The sequence below is a fragment of the Mastomys coucha genome, unplaced genomic scaffold (genome assembly GCF_008632895.1).
Source record: "Mastomys coucha isolate ucsf_1 unplaced genomic scaffold, UCSF_Mcou_1 pScaffold13, whole genome shotgun sequence".
Lineage (NCBI taxonomy): Eukaryota > Metazoa > Chordata > Mammalia > Rodentia > Muridae > Mastomys > Mastomys coucha.
In genome coordinates, this window is record NW_022196895.1 from 45633572 (window position 1) to 45650436 (window position 16865).

General features: G+C 37.1%; 1 protein-coding gene across 2 annotated transcripts in view; it reads right to left on the bottom strand.

Annotated features, from left to right (window-relative positions):
• The window catches only part of Dtwd2 (DTW domain containing 2), a 69774-nt gene that overhangs the window by 25542 nt on the left and 27367 nt on the right, over positions 1 to 16865 (bottom strand). For both annotated transcript variants that reach the window (XM_031365652.1, XM_031365653.1), the window contains exons 3-4: positions 13492 to 13586; positions 12985 to 13177 (exon numbers count right to left, since the gene is read on the bottom strand). In XM_031365652.1, the coding sequence (XP_031221512.1) occupies positions 12985 to 13177; positions 13492 to 13586 (288 nt within the window). The remainder of the gene's footprint in view (positions 1 to 12984; positions 13178 to 13491; positions 13587 to 16865) is intronic.

Here is a 16865-nt window from a genome sequence, read left to right on the forward strand (position 1 = left end):
GACATGAATAACTCCCTTAAAGAAATACAGGAGAATACAGGTAAAGAGGTGCAAGCCCTTAAAGAGGAGACAGCTACTTGTGTCAATCATTTAGCAAAAATGCTACTAATGCTCTGAGTATTCAAGAGGATTGAGATACGCATTTGGAACAATGGACTGATGCTCTTTATAATACAATTCAAATTATTGGAGAAGAGGTTCAGAGTTTAAAAGTAAGAAGCCATCTCAAGCCAGGTGGTGGTGACGCACACCTTTAATCCCAGCACTTGGGTGACAGAGGCAGGCAGATTTCTGAGTTCAAGGCCAGCTGGTCTACAGAGTGAGTTCCAGGATAGCCAGGGCTACACAGAGAAACCCTGTCTTGAAAAGCCAAAAGAGAAGAAAGAGGAGGAGGAAGAGGAGAAGAAGGAGGAACCATCTCAAGTATCATGCTAAATATCAATGGATTTGTGTTACTTCTAGAATTTACAATGATAGTCACTATAATTGGGGAAAAAGTTCAAAGACACTTGCAGGTAATTCTAATACTTCTCTGGATGTTTTAACTCTGCATACTGAAATTATGAATTTGAAGAATGCTGCTCCACTGAGTTTTGATGCAGCAGATATTGCTGATAAAATTATTCATGGCTTAAGGTCAGTATTTCCATCTTGTTCATACTTGAAGAATGGCTTATACAATTTGACCATATTAACCCTTCTTGTTCTGGGAATACATCTATTCCTGCCCATTGTAATAAAACTTGCCTTTAACAGCATGAATATGTTGATGGCCAGAATACATGGCTTGAAGCTAAAGATGGATCCCCATACAGAGTTTTAATTTAACAGGCTGTTAGACAACGATGGGTGTCTGTACAGTGCCTTACCAACCTAAGACAGAATGGCATTGCTTTTGAAAATGCTAATTCCACGACAGGTAAGGAAGGCATTTTTGTCAGAACAACCTAAGACAGACACAGTCTTGTTTATGAAATAAAAAAGGCGAAAATGTGGAGAGCTTTTGGTGCTGCTTATAGCAATTTGCTGCTTATAGAAATTTGGGCAGTACTTGTCACTGGGCTCTAGAGGAAGAAGTAGAATCAAATAAGAATATTCAGCCAGGCGGTGGTGGCGCAAGCCTTTAATCCCAGCACTTGGGAGGCAGAGACAGGCGGATCTCTGAGTTCGAGGCCAGCCTGGTCTACAGAGTGAGTTCCAGAACAGTTGGGGCTATACAGAGAAACCCTGTCTCGGGAAAAAAAAAAAAGAATATTCACATTTGGGCTAATACAAGGGTCAAGGTGAACACAGCCAAGGAATGTGTGACTTCCCTTTTGTCCTGGTAATTCTGATAAGCCCCCAGACCCAGTAACTTGGGGACTTTGCTTACTGCTTTATTTGATTACTACCTGGTGTGATCTCTTTGTTCTTTGCCTTGTTTAATCACTTTGTCTTTGATCTGAGAACTGACCCTAGTCTCTGCAAGTACCTAGAATGGTAGACAAGCTGGCTGGGAAAAATTAAAGCCCCGTTAGCCTCAGCACTGGCTGGAGTCACGTTATAATGTTTGTCTGATTTTCAGTCCTTACTCCTGCGCTCAAGACCCTGTTGACTGACTGAGCTGGCTTGGTCATTCATACTATAAGGTAGTAAAAATACAAGGTAGTCCAAGATATAAAATAAAAATATAAATGATCTGTCTAGTCCAGATTATCTGATTTCATTTAGGGTGTTAATATCACAAAAGCTACAGGCATTCATTCCAACCAACAGTCTGATTCCACCATCCAGCTATACCTGCCAGTGTGTGCAGGAACTATCTTGGCCTTCTAGTCCAGGCCAACCATGGGATGAATATTTCAATGTGAGCTCTGTCAACAGCATACTGAACTGTGACTGGACTGTGAGATAATGTAAATGGCTGGTGCTTTGAGACACTAAGTCTCAGTGAAGTCTATTATACAGTGTTCTAAGAATCCCCACAACTTACCCAAAGATTCAGTGACTTACCAGGACTTAAAAACACCCAAAGTCAATGTTATGAGTAAGAATTAGTACAGCAAAAGAAATAAAAGCAAAAGCAACAAAAAGACTCAGGGGTCTGGTCCCAGCGAAAGCATGCATGAGGTTCCTAGAGACCTCTAACAGTAACGATAATAGCAGTAGCACAAGATGCACACAAGTCCCGCAGCAGTGAATTCTAACGGGATGTGCAGTGTTGGCTACAGAAGCTTCTCAGAATAGCATCCACAGCCTTTCCTGGAGGCTAGTCATGCAGGCACCTTCTGCCTCACACATGGCCAATGTCAGACCCCCAGAATGCAGGTGGTGCACATCTTAGAGCACACTGTGCACTAGCATGGGAGCACATGCACCACTCATCCCTAGGGAACTTCCATCAGTGCACGTTACTGAGCAGTCTCAGTTCTGCTGTGACAGATGCTCTCTGTGCAGGCAGCAACAGGCAAATGAGACAACTATCAGTAACACAGACATTGGTAAGAACATTGTAGGCACAGCCAACCACAAAACATCATTTGTAACATTCCTGTGAGAAAGTTAAAAGCAATTCACAGAAACCAGTATCAAATTAAGAGGTATAAATAATATTCTTTTTGAAATATGCATCATTATAGAAAATCTCAGAGTAAAATTAATGTCTGAAAATTAATTCTTAATTGTAGTCTCTTAGGTAAACCTTGATACAGGCTATTTACATGCTACTAATAAAATATTACACAATTTGAAAGGTAAATCTTTAACAGCCAGTTTTCTCCACACACCTGCCATCACAGTGCTCAGCCTACCAGGCCCACAATAATGCAGACAGACAACCAAGGAGCTGCAGTAAATCTTTTTTGCCCTTGTTTAGGTCAGGTGTTTTGTGAAAGAAACACAAAAGCAACTAACTCAAAAGTGAACAATAAATTAATTTAAGCATAATTTAAATGACTATAGAAAATACAATTATGAAACAAAATGCAATTGTAATTATACAGAGGATGTTACATAATATAATAATTTAATGATTATAAATTTAATGAAAACAAAATAACATGACCAACATGAACTGCCAATTGGGATGCTAAATATAGATTATTTTTTCTTATTCTGTAAGGAGATAAAAAGCAAGAGAGCATTAAAAGGTACAAGCCTAGCCTGGCAGAGTGGTGCATCCCTGTAATCCCAGCACTCGGGAGGCAGAGGCAGGTAGATATGTGAGTTTGAGGCCAGCCTGATCTACAGAGTGAGTTCCAGGACAGCCAGGGATAACACACACACACACACACACACAAAACCTGTCTCAAACAAACAACAACAAAAAGTGTGTGTGTGTGTAATAAATTAACTGTATTATTATGCCTTGTTTTTATGTTTAAGGCTTGGCTCTGCTGTCTTCAAATCTAACTAATTAGATACAGAAATGTTTATGGTGGTTTGGTACCCTTTGTGGTTTTATCTTTAAACATGGCCCACAGAATTCCTGTATTGGAAATAATTCTTACTGCGACAGTACTGGAAATGAGACCAAACTGGCTAATGCGGTCTGGTTAGGCAGTATCCTCATGACTAAATAAAATCAGGCAATAAAAAAAAACTAAAGAAATAGGGTTTTTCCCCTTCTTGATCTTTCTTTGTTTCCTCACCTTCTAACACAAAAAGCAGGCACTGTCTTGGAATGACAATTGCCAAGCCTACTGGAAAACTGTTACTGGACTTTTCAATCCCAATTAATTTTAACAAACCAATTTCTGTTTGTTACCCATTACTCAGTCTGTGGTGCTCCCTTATAGAAGCACAAATGAGCAATTACACCAGTTTCAGTGTATTACCACTTGTAAAGAATTTTGTGGGGATGAATCTCAGTGATCCAAGAGGTGCCTAGACTGGGGAAGATCTTAGACTCAAGTCCCAGTAATGCAAATAAATAAATATTTATTAAACATAACAAATAAGACTACAGTTCCTCTTCTCATGTATTTAGTAATCTACCAGCCAGAAAGTAAGCTAAAACATAAACATAAAAAAATCCAAAAAAGTGATTAAAAAAATATGTCACAGGATAGCTGAGGAAGGTTCCTCCCAGCAATCTAATCATAGATAGATATTAGTAAAATTAGTCATGTAATTAATACCCACAAACAGCATTCAGACCCACAGCATATATGATCAAAAGGTATATTGTGTAGAAATGCCAATTATTGTTCGTCAGACATGGCTATCACTTTCCAAAATTTATACTTATATTTCCTTTAAAATCAGAAATAAATGGAGGAAATCTCACACCTTAATTTGCAATTCACTACTAGTCTAATAAAAAAATATAAATCCAACCATATGGAAAAACTACTATTCTGCTTAATGGAAATTACATTAAAATGATTCCTCAGGACTTGTTGCTATATCCATACACAGGTGCATCTCTCAACATTCACTGGAAAAGCTTCTTACAGTAGAAGACAATCAAACCCATGGCCCACAACAGCTCAGCATGCAAATAAAAGACTTCAGAGTGCTCAGTTCTTTTTTGTTTTGTTTTTGTTTTCTGTTTGTTTGTTTTTTCGAGACAGGGTTTCTCTATGTAGCTGTCCTGGCTGTCCTGGAACTCACTCTGTAGATCAGGCTGGCCTTAAACTCAGAAATCCACCTGCCTCTGCTTCCCAAGTGCTGAGATTAAAGGCGTGTGGCACCACCGTCGGGCCAGAGCACTCAGTTCTAAAGGGGATGTCTACATCATACTCCTCCCCTCAGGCTCAGGGAGAATGGAGCTGCAGAAAGTGACCTGCTATGGAGCTGGGGAAAACCTGCAGGGCTGGATTTAGAGAAACTGAGGGAGAGGTGAAGATAGACAGCCCATCGGCTTCCCTAGCAGGAGTAGCCTGCAGACACATAGTAGCGAGGATAGGATGTCTCCACAGCCTAGCAGCCCCATCACAGCAAGCCCTTAATAGTACAGCACAGCTGAAGCACAATAAATGGCCTGAAAACAGCCTTTATAGATATGAAAACCCCTTAAAGAAGAAATGACTAAATTAAATAACCCTTAAAGAAATCTATGAAAACACAAACAGTGGGAAGAAATGAAGAAAACATTTCAAGCCCTAAAAGTGGAAACAGATCAACAAAAAAAACAAAAACTGAGGGAAATCTTGAAAAAAAACATTTTGGAACTTGAACAGAAACCTCAGAGGCAAGCCTCATTAACAGAATATAAGAGATAGAATAGAGGCTCCCAGGCATTGAAGCCTCAAGAGAAGAAATGAATACCTCAGTTAAAGATATTGTTAAATCTAAAAAAAAAACCCTTCACACAAAACATCCAGGAAATCTGGGATACTGTGAAAAGACCAAATCTAAGAATAAAAATAGAGAAAGAGGAAAGCCAGGTAAAAGGAAAAAAAAAATCAACAAATCATACACGAAAATTCCCCCAACCTAAAGAATGAGATGCCTATCAAGGTGTAAGAAGCATACAAAACAACAGATAGACTGGCCCAGAAGAGGAAGTCCCCCAGCACATAATAATCAAAACACTAAACATACAGAACAAAGAAAGAATAAAAAAAGCAGTAACGGGAAAATGACCAAATAACATATAATGGCAGACTTATTAATATTACACCTAACTTTTCTCTTTTTTAATTTTATTTTTATTTTTTAAAATTAATTTACTTTTTATACTCCATATTTTATTCCTCTCCCCCCACACCTACCTTTCAATGGAGACTCTAAAACCCAGAAGGGCCTGGACAGATATAAGGCAGACTCTAAGAGCCCACATATGCCAGCCCATACTACTATACCCAGGAAACTTTCAATCACAATAGACAGAGAAAATAAAACATTCCATGAAACAACACACACACACAAACAATAGCAACAACAAAATAACTGGAATCAACAAACACTGCTCATTGACATGTCTCAATATCAGTGGTCTTAATTCCCCAGTAAAAAGCACAAATTAACAGAATGGATACAAAAACAGGATCCTTTTGCTATATCCAAGAAACACACTTAGCCTCAAGGACAGACATCACCTCAGGGTAAAAGGATGGACAAAGATATTCCAAGCATATCAACATAAGCAGCAAGCTTGTATAGCCATTTTAATATCTGAATAATTTATACTTCAAATCAAAACTAATCAGAAGAGATAGGGAAAAATACTACATACTTATCAAAGGAAAAATCCACCAAGAGGACATTGCAATTCTTAACATCTACGCACCCAAACTTAAAAAGAAACACTCCTACAGCTTAAAACACATACTGACCCTCACACACTGTTGGTAGGAGACTTCAGTACCCCACTCTCACCAATGGATTAGTCATCCACATAAATACTGGAGGTAACAGACAGTATAAACCAAGTGGATCTAACATATTTCCAGAGCATTTCACCCAATCACAGAAGAATATACCTTCTACACTGCAGCTCATGGAACTTTCTCCAAAATTAACCACATACTCAGACACAAAACAAGTCTAAATAGATACAAGAAAATTGAAACAATTCCTTGCATCCAATCTGACCACTGTGATCAAAGCTGGATATCAACAACAAAAGAAATAACAGAAATCTTGAAAATTCATGGAAACCAAACAACTACTACTGGATAAAAAAATGGGTCAAGACATAAATTAAGGAATTAAAGACTTTCTATAATTGAGTGAAAATGAATATATAACATATCAAAATCATGGGATATAATGAAGGGGTTCTAAAAGATAAATTAGCTAAGTGTCTACCAAAAGAGAAGAAGGAAGAAGAGGAGAAGGAAGAAGAAGAGGACAAGGAGGAGGAGAAAGAGGAGGAGAAGAAAAGATCTCATACTAGTGACTTAACAGCACACCTGAAAGCTCTAAAACAAAAAGGGAAAAAAATCATACCCAAAAGTAGATGGCAAGAAATAATTAAACTCAGGGCTGAATTCAATAAAATAAAAACAAAGAAACAATACAATTAATCAATGAAAGAAAGAGTTGGTTCTTGGAGAAAATCAGTAAGACTGACAAAACCTTATTCAATTAACTAAAAGGCAGAGAGAGAATATCCAAATGAAATGAAAAGGGAGATATAACAACAAACACCAAGATAATCCAACAATCAAACCGACATACTTTAAAAACCTGTACTCTACCAAATTGGAAAATCTAAAAGAAATAAATAATTTTCTTGATACATACCAATTGCCAAAGTTAAAATAAGATCAGATAAGCAATTTAAACAAGCCTTAGTGAATTAGTAGCAGTTATTAAAGGTCTCCTACCAAAGAAAAGCACAAGGCCGGATGATTTTAACATTTAATTCTAGCAGACTTTCAATGAAGAGTTAATGCTAACACTCTTCAAATTATTTCACAAAACAAAACCAGAAAGAACATGGCCCAATTTATTTCATGAGGCTATAGTTAGTTACCCTGATACCCAAACATAAAGACTCAACAAAGAAAGAGAATTACAGACCAGTTTCTCTTATGCAAACCAGCTGTACCATGGTGATGAACGCTTTTAATCCCAGCACTCAGGAAGCAAAGACAGGTGTTTCTGTCTGAGCTCAAGGCCAGCCTGGTCTACAGAGTGAGTTCTAAGACCACCACTGCTATACAGAGAAACTTTGTCTCAAGGGAAAAAAAATTGTAAACCAAATCCAAGAACATCAAAAAGACCCATGATGATCAAGTATATATTATCTCAGAGATTCAGGGGCAATTCAATACACAAAAATCAGTAAATGTAATCCACAATATAAACAAACTGATAGAAAAAAAACATATGGTCTCATCACATGCAGAAAAGGCCTTTGACAAAATCCAGCACTCCTTTATGATAAACACAATAATGGCAGCTTACAGCAAGCCCATGGCCAACTCCAAGTTAAATGGAGAGACACTCAAAACATTCTACTAAAATCAAGAACAAGATAAGGCTGTCCACTCTCTTAATACCTTTTCAATATACTACTTAAGTCTTAGAGCAATAAGATAACAAAAGGAGATCAAGGGAATATAAACTGGAACTGAAGAAGTCAAACTATCACTATTTGCAGATGATATAACAGTATACATAAGTTACCCTAAAAATTCCACTAGGAATCTCCTACAGCTCATAAATACTTTCAGCAACATAGCCATATACAAAATTAGCTTGAGAAAATCAGTAGCCTTTCTATATACAAATGGCAAACAGATGGAGAAAGAAATTAGGGAAAGAACACTTTTCACAATAACCTCAAATAATATAAAATATCTCAGGTTAACTCTAACCAAACAAATGAAAGACTTGTATGAAAAGAACAAACAAACAAACAAAACCCTTAAAGACATTGAAGAAAGATAGCAGAATACTTAAAGATCTCTCATGTATGTGGATTGGTAAGATTATTTAAAATGTAAAATGACCATCCTACCATAGGCAATCTACAGATTCAATGCAATCTCCATCTTGTTAATCACAAAAAATTCTTCAGCTCCAACTAACCAGATACCACAGATTCTTCACACAAATGACTTGTAGTTTTTGCTTTCCTCTGGAACTTCATAATCCAGGCCTCCATTGTCTGCACTTCTCTCAACATTATTAATCTTCTGAGCTTCTACCAAACGGCCCATTGAGCTTTCAACACTCAATGACTTCTATCCCAAAGTTTCAAAGTCCTTCAACAATCCTCCCAAAACATGGTTAGGTCTGTCACAGAAATACCCCCTGTCCTGGTACCAATTTTTGTCCTAATTAGGGTTATACTTGCTTTGATGAAACACCATGACCAAAAGCAACCTGGAGAGAGAGGGATTCATTTGGCTTATTTTTCCATATCACAGTTCATCACTGAAGGAAGTCAGGATAGGAACTCAGGCAGTGTAGAAACCTGGAGGCAGGAGCTGATGCAGAGGCCGTGAAGGAGGGCTGCTTACTGGCTTGTTCATCGTGGCTTGCTTGCTCAGCCTGCTTCCTTATAGAACCTAAGACCCCCAGCCCAAGAGTGGCACTACCCACAGTAGACTGGACCTTCTTTCATCCATCATTAATTAATAAAATGCCCTACAGGCTTATCTACTTACAGACTGGTTTTCTGGAGGCATTTTCTAAAGGTTCCATCCTCTCAAGATGACTATAAGTTGTATGTAGTTGATATAAAACTAGCTAGCACAGTTAGTTTTGCCTTTCAAGACATGGCTCACTTGGAGGGCCAGGGGCTTGCTATGTAGATGAGGATGGACTTGACTGCAGAGGTTCACCTACCTCTGCCTCTTGCTAGGATTAAAGATGTGCTTGGTGGGTTTTTCAGCAGGTTGGGTAGTTGGTTTATTTGTGTGTTTTCATTCTTTGTTATTTTTTATTTTAGTTGGCTGTATCTTTGTTTTTGCTTTTGTCTTTTTATCTAACATTTTAGAAGTTTATTTTCTCCTATTGTTATTTCTTATGAAATTATACTTACAAATTTGTACATTAGTTGTTAACCACTAAGTTTTAACCTCTATCTTTCCAGAATTGTCCTTAATAGCTATGTTCATTTTCCTCAACACCCCCCCAATCTTCTCTTCTACATCTATAATAGTCCCTCTCATACCTTCAGCTATTCACACAGCTTCTCAGACACACGGTATCATCTCTCTCCTTTCCCTATTTCTTCTACACTTAGCTACTCAAATATTAATACACCCAGCTCTAAAACAAATCTATAATCAGACTTTCTCTAATAACCCAAGCTACTGTCTCTGAACATAACAAGCATAATGAAAAGGTTCTCCTACACAAACCAAAGTCTGCCAATAGAAAATGGGGCGTACCACTGTATCCCCACCATAAATAGGAAACAAGTGAAGTTAATGTATCTCTCTCTCTAGGACTCACAGAAAACAAAACAACCAAAGAGAGTGAAAGAGAAAGTTAAACTACAAAATAAACTCATTCTACAGACATGCAAAACTCCACAGAAAGAATAACACAACTGTGTACCACAGCCCATCCCTAACCTCCCAATGCCCTAAGAAAAGCAGAACCCGCTGAGATAGCCGGAATACTAAGGAAGAATTTGTAGTCACAGTTAAAAAAAAATCAATGACTATATTGAACATTCAACAAACACACATACAAACTAAAAAAATCTATCCAAAACTTGGACAAGACAATCTTCAAAGTGAATGAAATAGTAAATTGAAGCTGAAAGACCAAAATGTGTAAGAAAAATTCAATTGAGGAAACCAAAACCATGAAAAAGAACCCAACAGAAATACTGGAAATGAAAGAAATGATTAATCAAATAAAAACATCAGAAATCACCATAAATAGATATCACTATGAAGAAGTTCTTCAAGGATGGAAAATAATACAATTATATATATGCATATATATACAAACATACATGTGGTGGTTTGAATATGCTTGGCCCAGGGAGTGGCACTATTAGCAGGTATGGCCTTGTTGGAGTGGATGTGACCATGTTGGAGGAAGTGTGTCACTGTGGGAATGGGCAATGAGATCTTTCGTCCTAACCATACACAAGCCAATCTTCAGATGAAGATGTAGAACTCTCAGCTCCTCCTGCACCATGCTACCTGGGCACTGCCATGCTCCCACCTTGATGATAATGGACTGAACCTTTGAACCTGTACACCAGCCCCAATTAAATGATGCCCTTATAAGAGTTGCCTTGGTCATGGTGTCTGTTCACAGCAGTAAAACCCTAAGACAGTACATATATGAGCACAATTACTTAAAACTAGCAATATTTCCATGAAGACTGAGATATACTCAAGAGTCCAGACATAGAATTATTGGATAAAAATAGGAGCAGAGGTAACACACACCCTCTTTAATGAAATTACAGCAGAAAAAAAATCTCAAACCTAGAGAAAAACATACACATAAAAAGACAGAAGAACCACAAGTTAATATGACCTTTCTATGATATATCATAGCCAAGATGTCAACAGTACAAAGAAACAGTACTAAAAGTAGAATCAGTCATCAACTTACATGCAGAGGCAGGAACACCACAATAACCAGACCTTACATCAGCAACTCTACAAAGCCAAAAAAGCATGAAGCGAAATATTTCGACCTCAGAAAGCAAATTACTATGAACCGAAAATGCTATACCCATTGATGTTATGTTTAAAAACTGAGAAATAATGAAATTTTAAGATACATACAAATTAAAGGACTTTGTGGCAACCAAGCCACAACATAGAAAATTCTCCAAAGAAAACTGTACAAGGAGGAGGAAGAAATAGAGTTTCCTCCATATATGAGTTTTACTCATGTCTGGTGAGGTATGAGTCAGCCATGCAGGATGAAGCCCTGCCATCTACAGCACAAAGATAGACAATGACAACATCCTGGGTAACACAGTCAGGCACAGAAAGAAAAATGCTGTACAATCACACTACTGTAAAATCTAAAAAAGCTTATCACAGAACTGAGGTACATTAATGGGCAAAGGCTGCAAATGGGGGTGGCAAAGAAAAGAGGGGGAAGACAGGCCACGGCACTGGATCCAGTGAGAAGGGCAGAGGAGGTGCTCATGCTTGGTCACACAGTACAGTGGCTCCAGACAAGAACAGACATCTTCAAAATAGCTGGAAAACAAATCTAAATATTCTTACCATGAAGAAACAGTCACAGTTGAGGAAATGTTCTCAGTACAAAAGAACAATGAACACTCCAGGTAATGGCACTCCGTACACTAATTTACCATTAAGCAGTATATACCTGCCCCAGAGATTCACTCCATAAGCATATGCAAGTATTATGTCAATTACAACTGAAAAATTGATCAACATAAAATTAGTGAAGTGAAAACAAAATATAACAGCAACTATAAACAATATAAAAGCTTTGAAAATCTCATAAAGTAGAGAACTCTGTGAGGAGTAAAGAGAAGTGTTTGTGTGTGTGTGAGTGTGTGCATGTGTCTGTGTATATATGTAGATACATGGGTGCATTTCTGTGTATCTGTACATGAGGATCTGAATGTATATCATTAGAAACAAGAAAGAACACATTCAGGACAAGTTAACTATTTAACAATTTATATTACTGCTCACTTGGAAAAGAGAATCCCCTAAAATATAGAAAGAAAAGCCAAATGTAACTAGAAAGTTTGAAGTATCCAAAGAGTTTGAAGGGATTCAAAAGCTACCTTTTTTAAGTGACCAGAACAGACAGCTTTATCAATTCATTCCATCTCATTTTTATGGAGGATCTAATTCTATGTAACTATTCTAGGCCATGGAGAAATGTTTCTTCAATTTTACCCTATGAAGTTGGAATAACCTTGAGTACCCAAACTTGCCAGGCAGAAGTACAGAAACATGTGCATTACAGTTCAATACATTACACAGAATACAAGCTCCAGCTGCACACACAATGTCAACAGTCAGGAGAGTCCACTCCAGGAACACAACATAACCCAATACTTCAAAAACTCTGATTACAACAAATTATGTCAAATCTGAAACACACATACACAAAATGTTAAAAAAAAAATTGAAAACTGAAAAAGAAACCATATAATAATGACTAACCCAAAAGTACTCTGCAAAAAGTTTAATCATTACTAACAAAAGCTAAGTAGGTACTTAAATATAGTATTTCTTTCTTTTCTCCTCCCCTCTCTTCCTCTCTCCCTCCTCCCCCCCCTCTTGAGAGAGGGTTTCTCTGTGTAGTCCTGGCTGTACTGGAACTCACTCTATAGACCAGGGTTGACTCAAATTCAGAGGTCCACCTGCCTTTCCCTCCCAAGTACTTCGATTAAATGCATGTGCCAACACTGTCTAGCTAAATATAGTATTTCTTAACAAAGTCATTTATATACATAAAAAGAGATAACACAATTGAAATTTTCTCTATATAAAAATATAAGTATATATACTCACTTATAGGCATATCTAAGTGCATATATTCATATATATGAATACCACTTAATTCACCAAAAACCTAAATAGTATGTAATTATACAATAGTACTTATTGTTTGTTAAAGTAGTTAGATTACCTGTTTGGGAAGTCGGAACAAGGAATTCTTATAGAAAATGTCCTTAGCCTGGCTCCATGTACCATCAATGAGGATGATTGTGGAAGGATAAACAGGAGAATCTAATATAAATTCTTCCAAATTAGTAGCTTCAGCCCCTGGATATAATATTAATGTACCAGAGTCCCGGCAAACAGTTGAAAGTTCAACATCTCTAAAACAATAATGTTTAAGATATCTTTATTAGGTATGGGGAAAACATAAGTTTTACTACACTAGTGAAGACCTAAGCAACGTTCCCTCTGCCATCTGACTGCATGGAGACACTAAGTCAAAGGCCAGTCAAAGCCTCTGCTTCCCATGGCTGGCAGGCACACTGCCTCCTCCTCACAGTTCTTCCATGTTCTGTTGGTTATTTCCTGCCAAGGCTTTCCTATCCAACAGCCAATGGCATCATTTTTAACCCCCTCAAAGGAACATCTACTTGAAAAGAACTATTCCCAACCACCCAGTAAGTCAGTCACTTACCGCTCTTCACTGAAGCGGCGGCCGATCTTGACTGTGCATTTGTCTGGGGGAAGGCATGCTGCTAGCAGAGGGACTGTGCGCAACACTTTGCTTTCCTTTAATGAAACATTAGGGCATGGAGTTATTACCTAGATGAACACTTCTAAACTTTTCTTATGAGACTCTGATAAAGTGTTTGCTCATCAGGTACAAGGACCTGAGTGTCAGCATCAGCATTGCAAAAGAAAGACTTCTCTGAGAAACATCTGAGTCCTAGCTTAATATATTTTATATTATAAAATATAATATATACATGTTACAAGTCTTTAATCAAGATCAGAGTTTAAGAAGAGGTAACACTTGTCTATCGGTATAATACAAGCACACTTTTTAAACTTATTTAGATATATTTACAGGCTAATGTTAGAATTATAAATTATAAGGGGAGAATGTAGATATGCATGCAAATGCCATAAGGAAATCCATTATTATGTATAATTAATAAATCTTAATAATAAACTAAATAAATTGTAAATGCACGTAAATTTGTGTTAAACTAAATAACTTATTGATAAGCTTTTTATTTCAACAGTAATTTTGAACATGTCAGCTTGCAGATGATAACCTGTATCTCTATACCAAAAAAGCAGCAAAATGCACAAAAGATAAGACAAAGGCCATGTCAAAATGACAGCTACTAATTTTGACACTTGCTAATGGCCAAATGGAACAATTTAAGGAAAAAAACAAATACTGAACTCTAAACCAAAATACCAAAGTCTCCACAATGTTTTCTGCAAAAGGGAAGTAGATTCTCACACAATTCTTAGTTGCTGATGAAGACACTGCCCACCCTAGAAAGCCTCCTATCTCCTCCCATGTAAACAGGCTGTACTTTCAGGATTCAAAATACACAAGAAAACACTGACCGCCATCAGTCGTTTTCCTCAGCATCCTAGCTTCCACTGGTCACAAGCTTTCTTGTTATCACAACCTTATCATTAGCCCCATGGACATGGGAAGTTTGCTGCTGTATTAAAGTAATACATTTATATATGTAGAATTAAATAGTCACAAAGATTTAAAATGTCCTAATTTTCCCATGTACACACCCCAGTACCATATCCAAGAAGCAATCACTTTAACTCTTAGTTTTTGCTTCTAAGAATTATTTCCATATTTCCTATATCGGTTACAATTTTGATTTTTCATTTTTTAAATTATAAGCTACAAATGATCATCATCATAGCTAACATTAATATATACAATTCCAAGTGTGTGGCATATAAATATAAATATAATATCCATTTACTTTTCTCATCAAACCAGTTAAGAAATGAAATTTTTATTACATTCATCTTAAAAATGAGGAGACTGAAGTCCAGAGAGATGTATTAGCTTATATAAGGTTATGGACTATATACATAGCTAATAGCATCTGAACTCAGACAGTCTTGCTCTAGAACACTGACTCTTTGCAAGTACAACCTCTCCTAACAACTTAGCATTCTCAACTCTCACCTTACAGCTGACTCTCACATCTGATAATGACTTTAACTAAATCAATACACAGTGATTATATCATTATGGCTAAACACATAGTGCATAAGGTCATGCAGTTTGGCGTGGTACTCCTTCCTTGGTAGATTCTTTTACTTATCTTTAAGATAACCTCTTGTTTTTAAGCACTTTTTACATTTGCACCTACTCTTGAGATATACATCACATCACTTCCATGCAATCCACTCTACCACATCTCTTTCCCCAAATCTCACCCCTGGAACCCAAACAGTTTTCAATCCCATGAAATTGTCAAATCAGTTTATGCAAAGTAGTGTGCTGAAGTTAAACACAGGAAGCCTAGTATTAGTGAACTAGATGAAGACCAGAAAGTCCCTCTGCTAATAAGGAAGTCTATTTGGTTGGTCTATCCATAAAATACAACTGTAGTAGTCATAATGGATCATCTAAACTGAGAATTGTGGGTTTTTTAAATACCCATAAAAAAATTCAAAATATAAAAATCATTACAAATCAACTTTTAAAAATACATCTTGAAGGCTATCTAATATTTTAGGACAACTATGGAAAAGTAGCATATTTGTATTATAGTATGTACAAATATTCAAAAACTCACAAACATATTAATAATATGTACAGTAATTACGTACAGTAATTTTAACCCTCTAAGACCAGAAAGCTATTGTTTTCTGTAAATGTAAATTGTACACTATTACAATCTTAACTGTAGTAAGATGGAGCTGGCCTTCTGTTACTTTGCGTGTTCTTCTTTCTTCTACTTTACCTACTTTCTTTTCCACACTTTCCTAACCATAGAGAGGAGAGAAAAAAGGATAGAGAGGAAAGAGGGCAACATTATCATTTGTCTATTTCCTGCTGGGTAGAGCCACTGAGTTCCTTGGGGCAAATTTGATATTGGCCAGCAGGACATCTAATTTCTTCTTGTTTCTTCTTTGTGCAGAGTACTTAACAAACCACAACCAACAGCAACCACCCAACAACCAACAGCCACTCCACCTCGTAGGGCCCAAGCATTTATATACCCTCTGAAAAGTTCTCAGAATTACAAACATGTCACACTATCGCAGAAAGTATCTGCAGCTGGCAAAATCAAGCTCATGCCAGAGCACGAGGCAAATCAGCTGCTGTGGACAGTCTGAAGCAGCCCCACATACCCCACACCTGGGACTGAAACAAAAACATAATCCCATAATAGTTCTGTGTTTTTCAAAGAAACCAAAATTCTCACTACACTAAGAAACTCCAGCGGCTAAAATGCCAGCATCACCAGAGCCTGCAGTAAAGTCTGAGAAGGCTGCCAAGAAACAACTCGCAACAAAGAAACAATATTCATCATGCAGAAAACACAAAAGGCTAATTTATTTCACATTCTTGTTGTATCTTTGAGTAGGCTGAGAATTTAAAGATAATTACTATTATCTGTCTGTTACAGCCTGCTTGGACATAAGAGGTCCTGAGTTCTAAACGCAAAGGAGTTCTCACTTGGGTTAACACTAAATCCATCTGCATGATCACTCACTAGTTTTGTACCAACTAATTTATAATTTTTTTATGGTTTCCTTACATCCCCTCATCACAAGTCAACACTCACAAACATGCACACACACTGGCACATGTCTACTTCTAAACAGAGTAGAAGAATGTTAATTTAAAAGTATCACAGATGGCACAGTACAAAGTAAATGTGTTCTCACCACCTAAAAGAAAGAAAATTTTACCTTCATTCCATTTTGTAAGAGTAAAATGGCAAAGTCAGCATCTACTCTAGCAAGAAAAGACATCAGGGAGCAAGGGCTATGACCAAAGTTTTAAAAGTAATCATTTTTCTGAGTTCTTTATTCACAAAAAAAAAA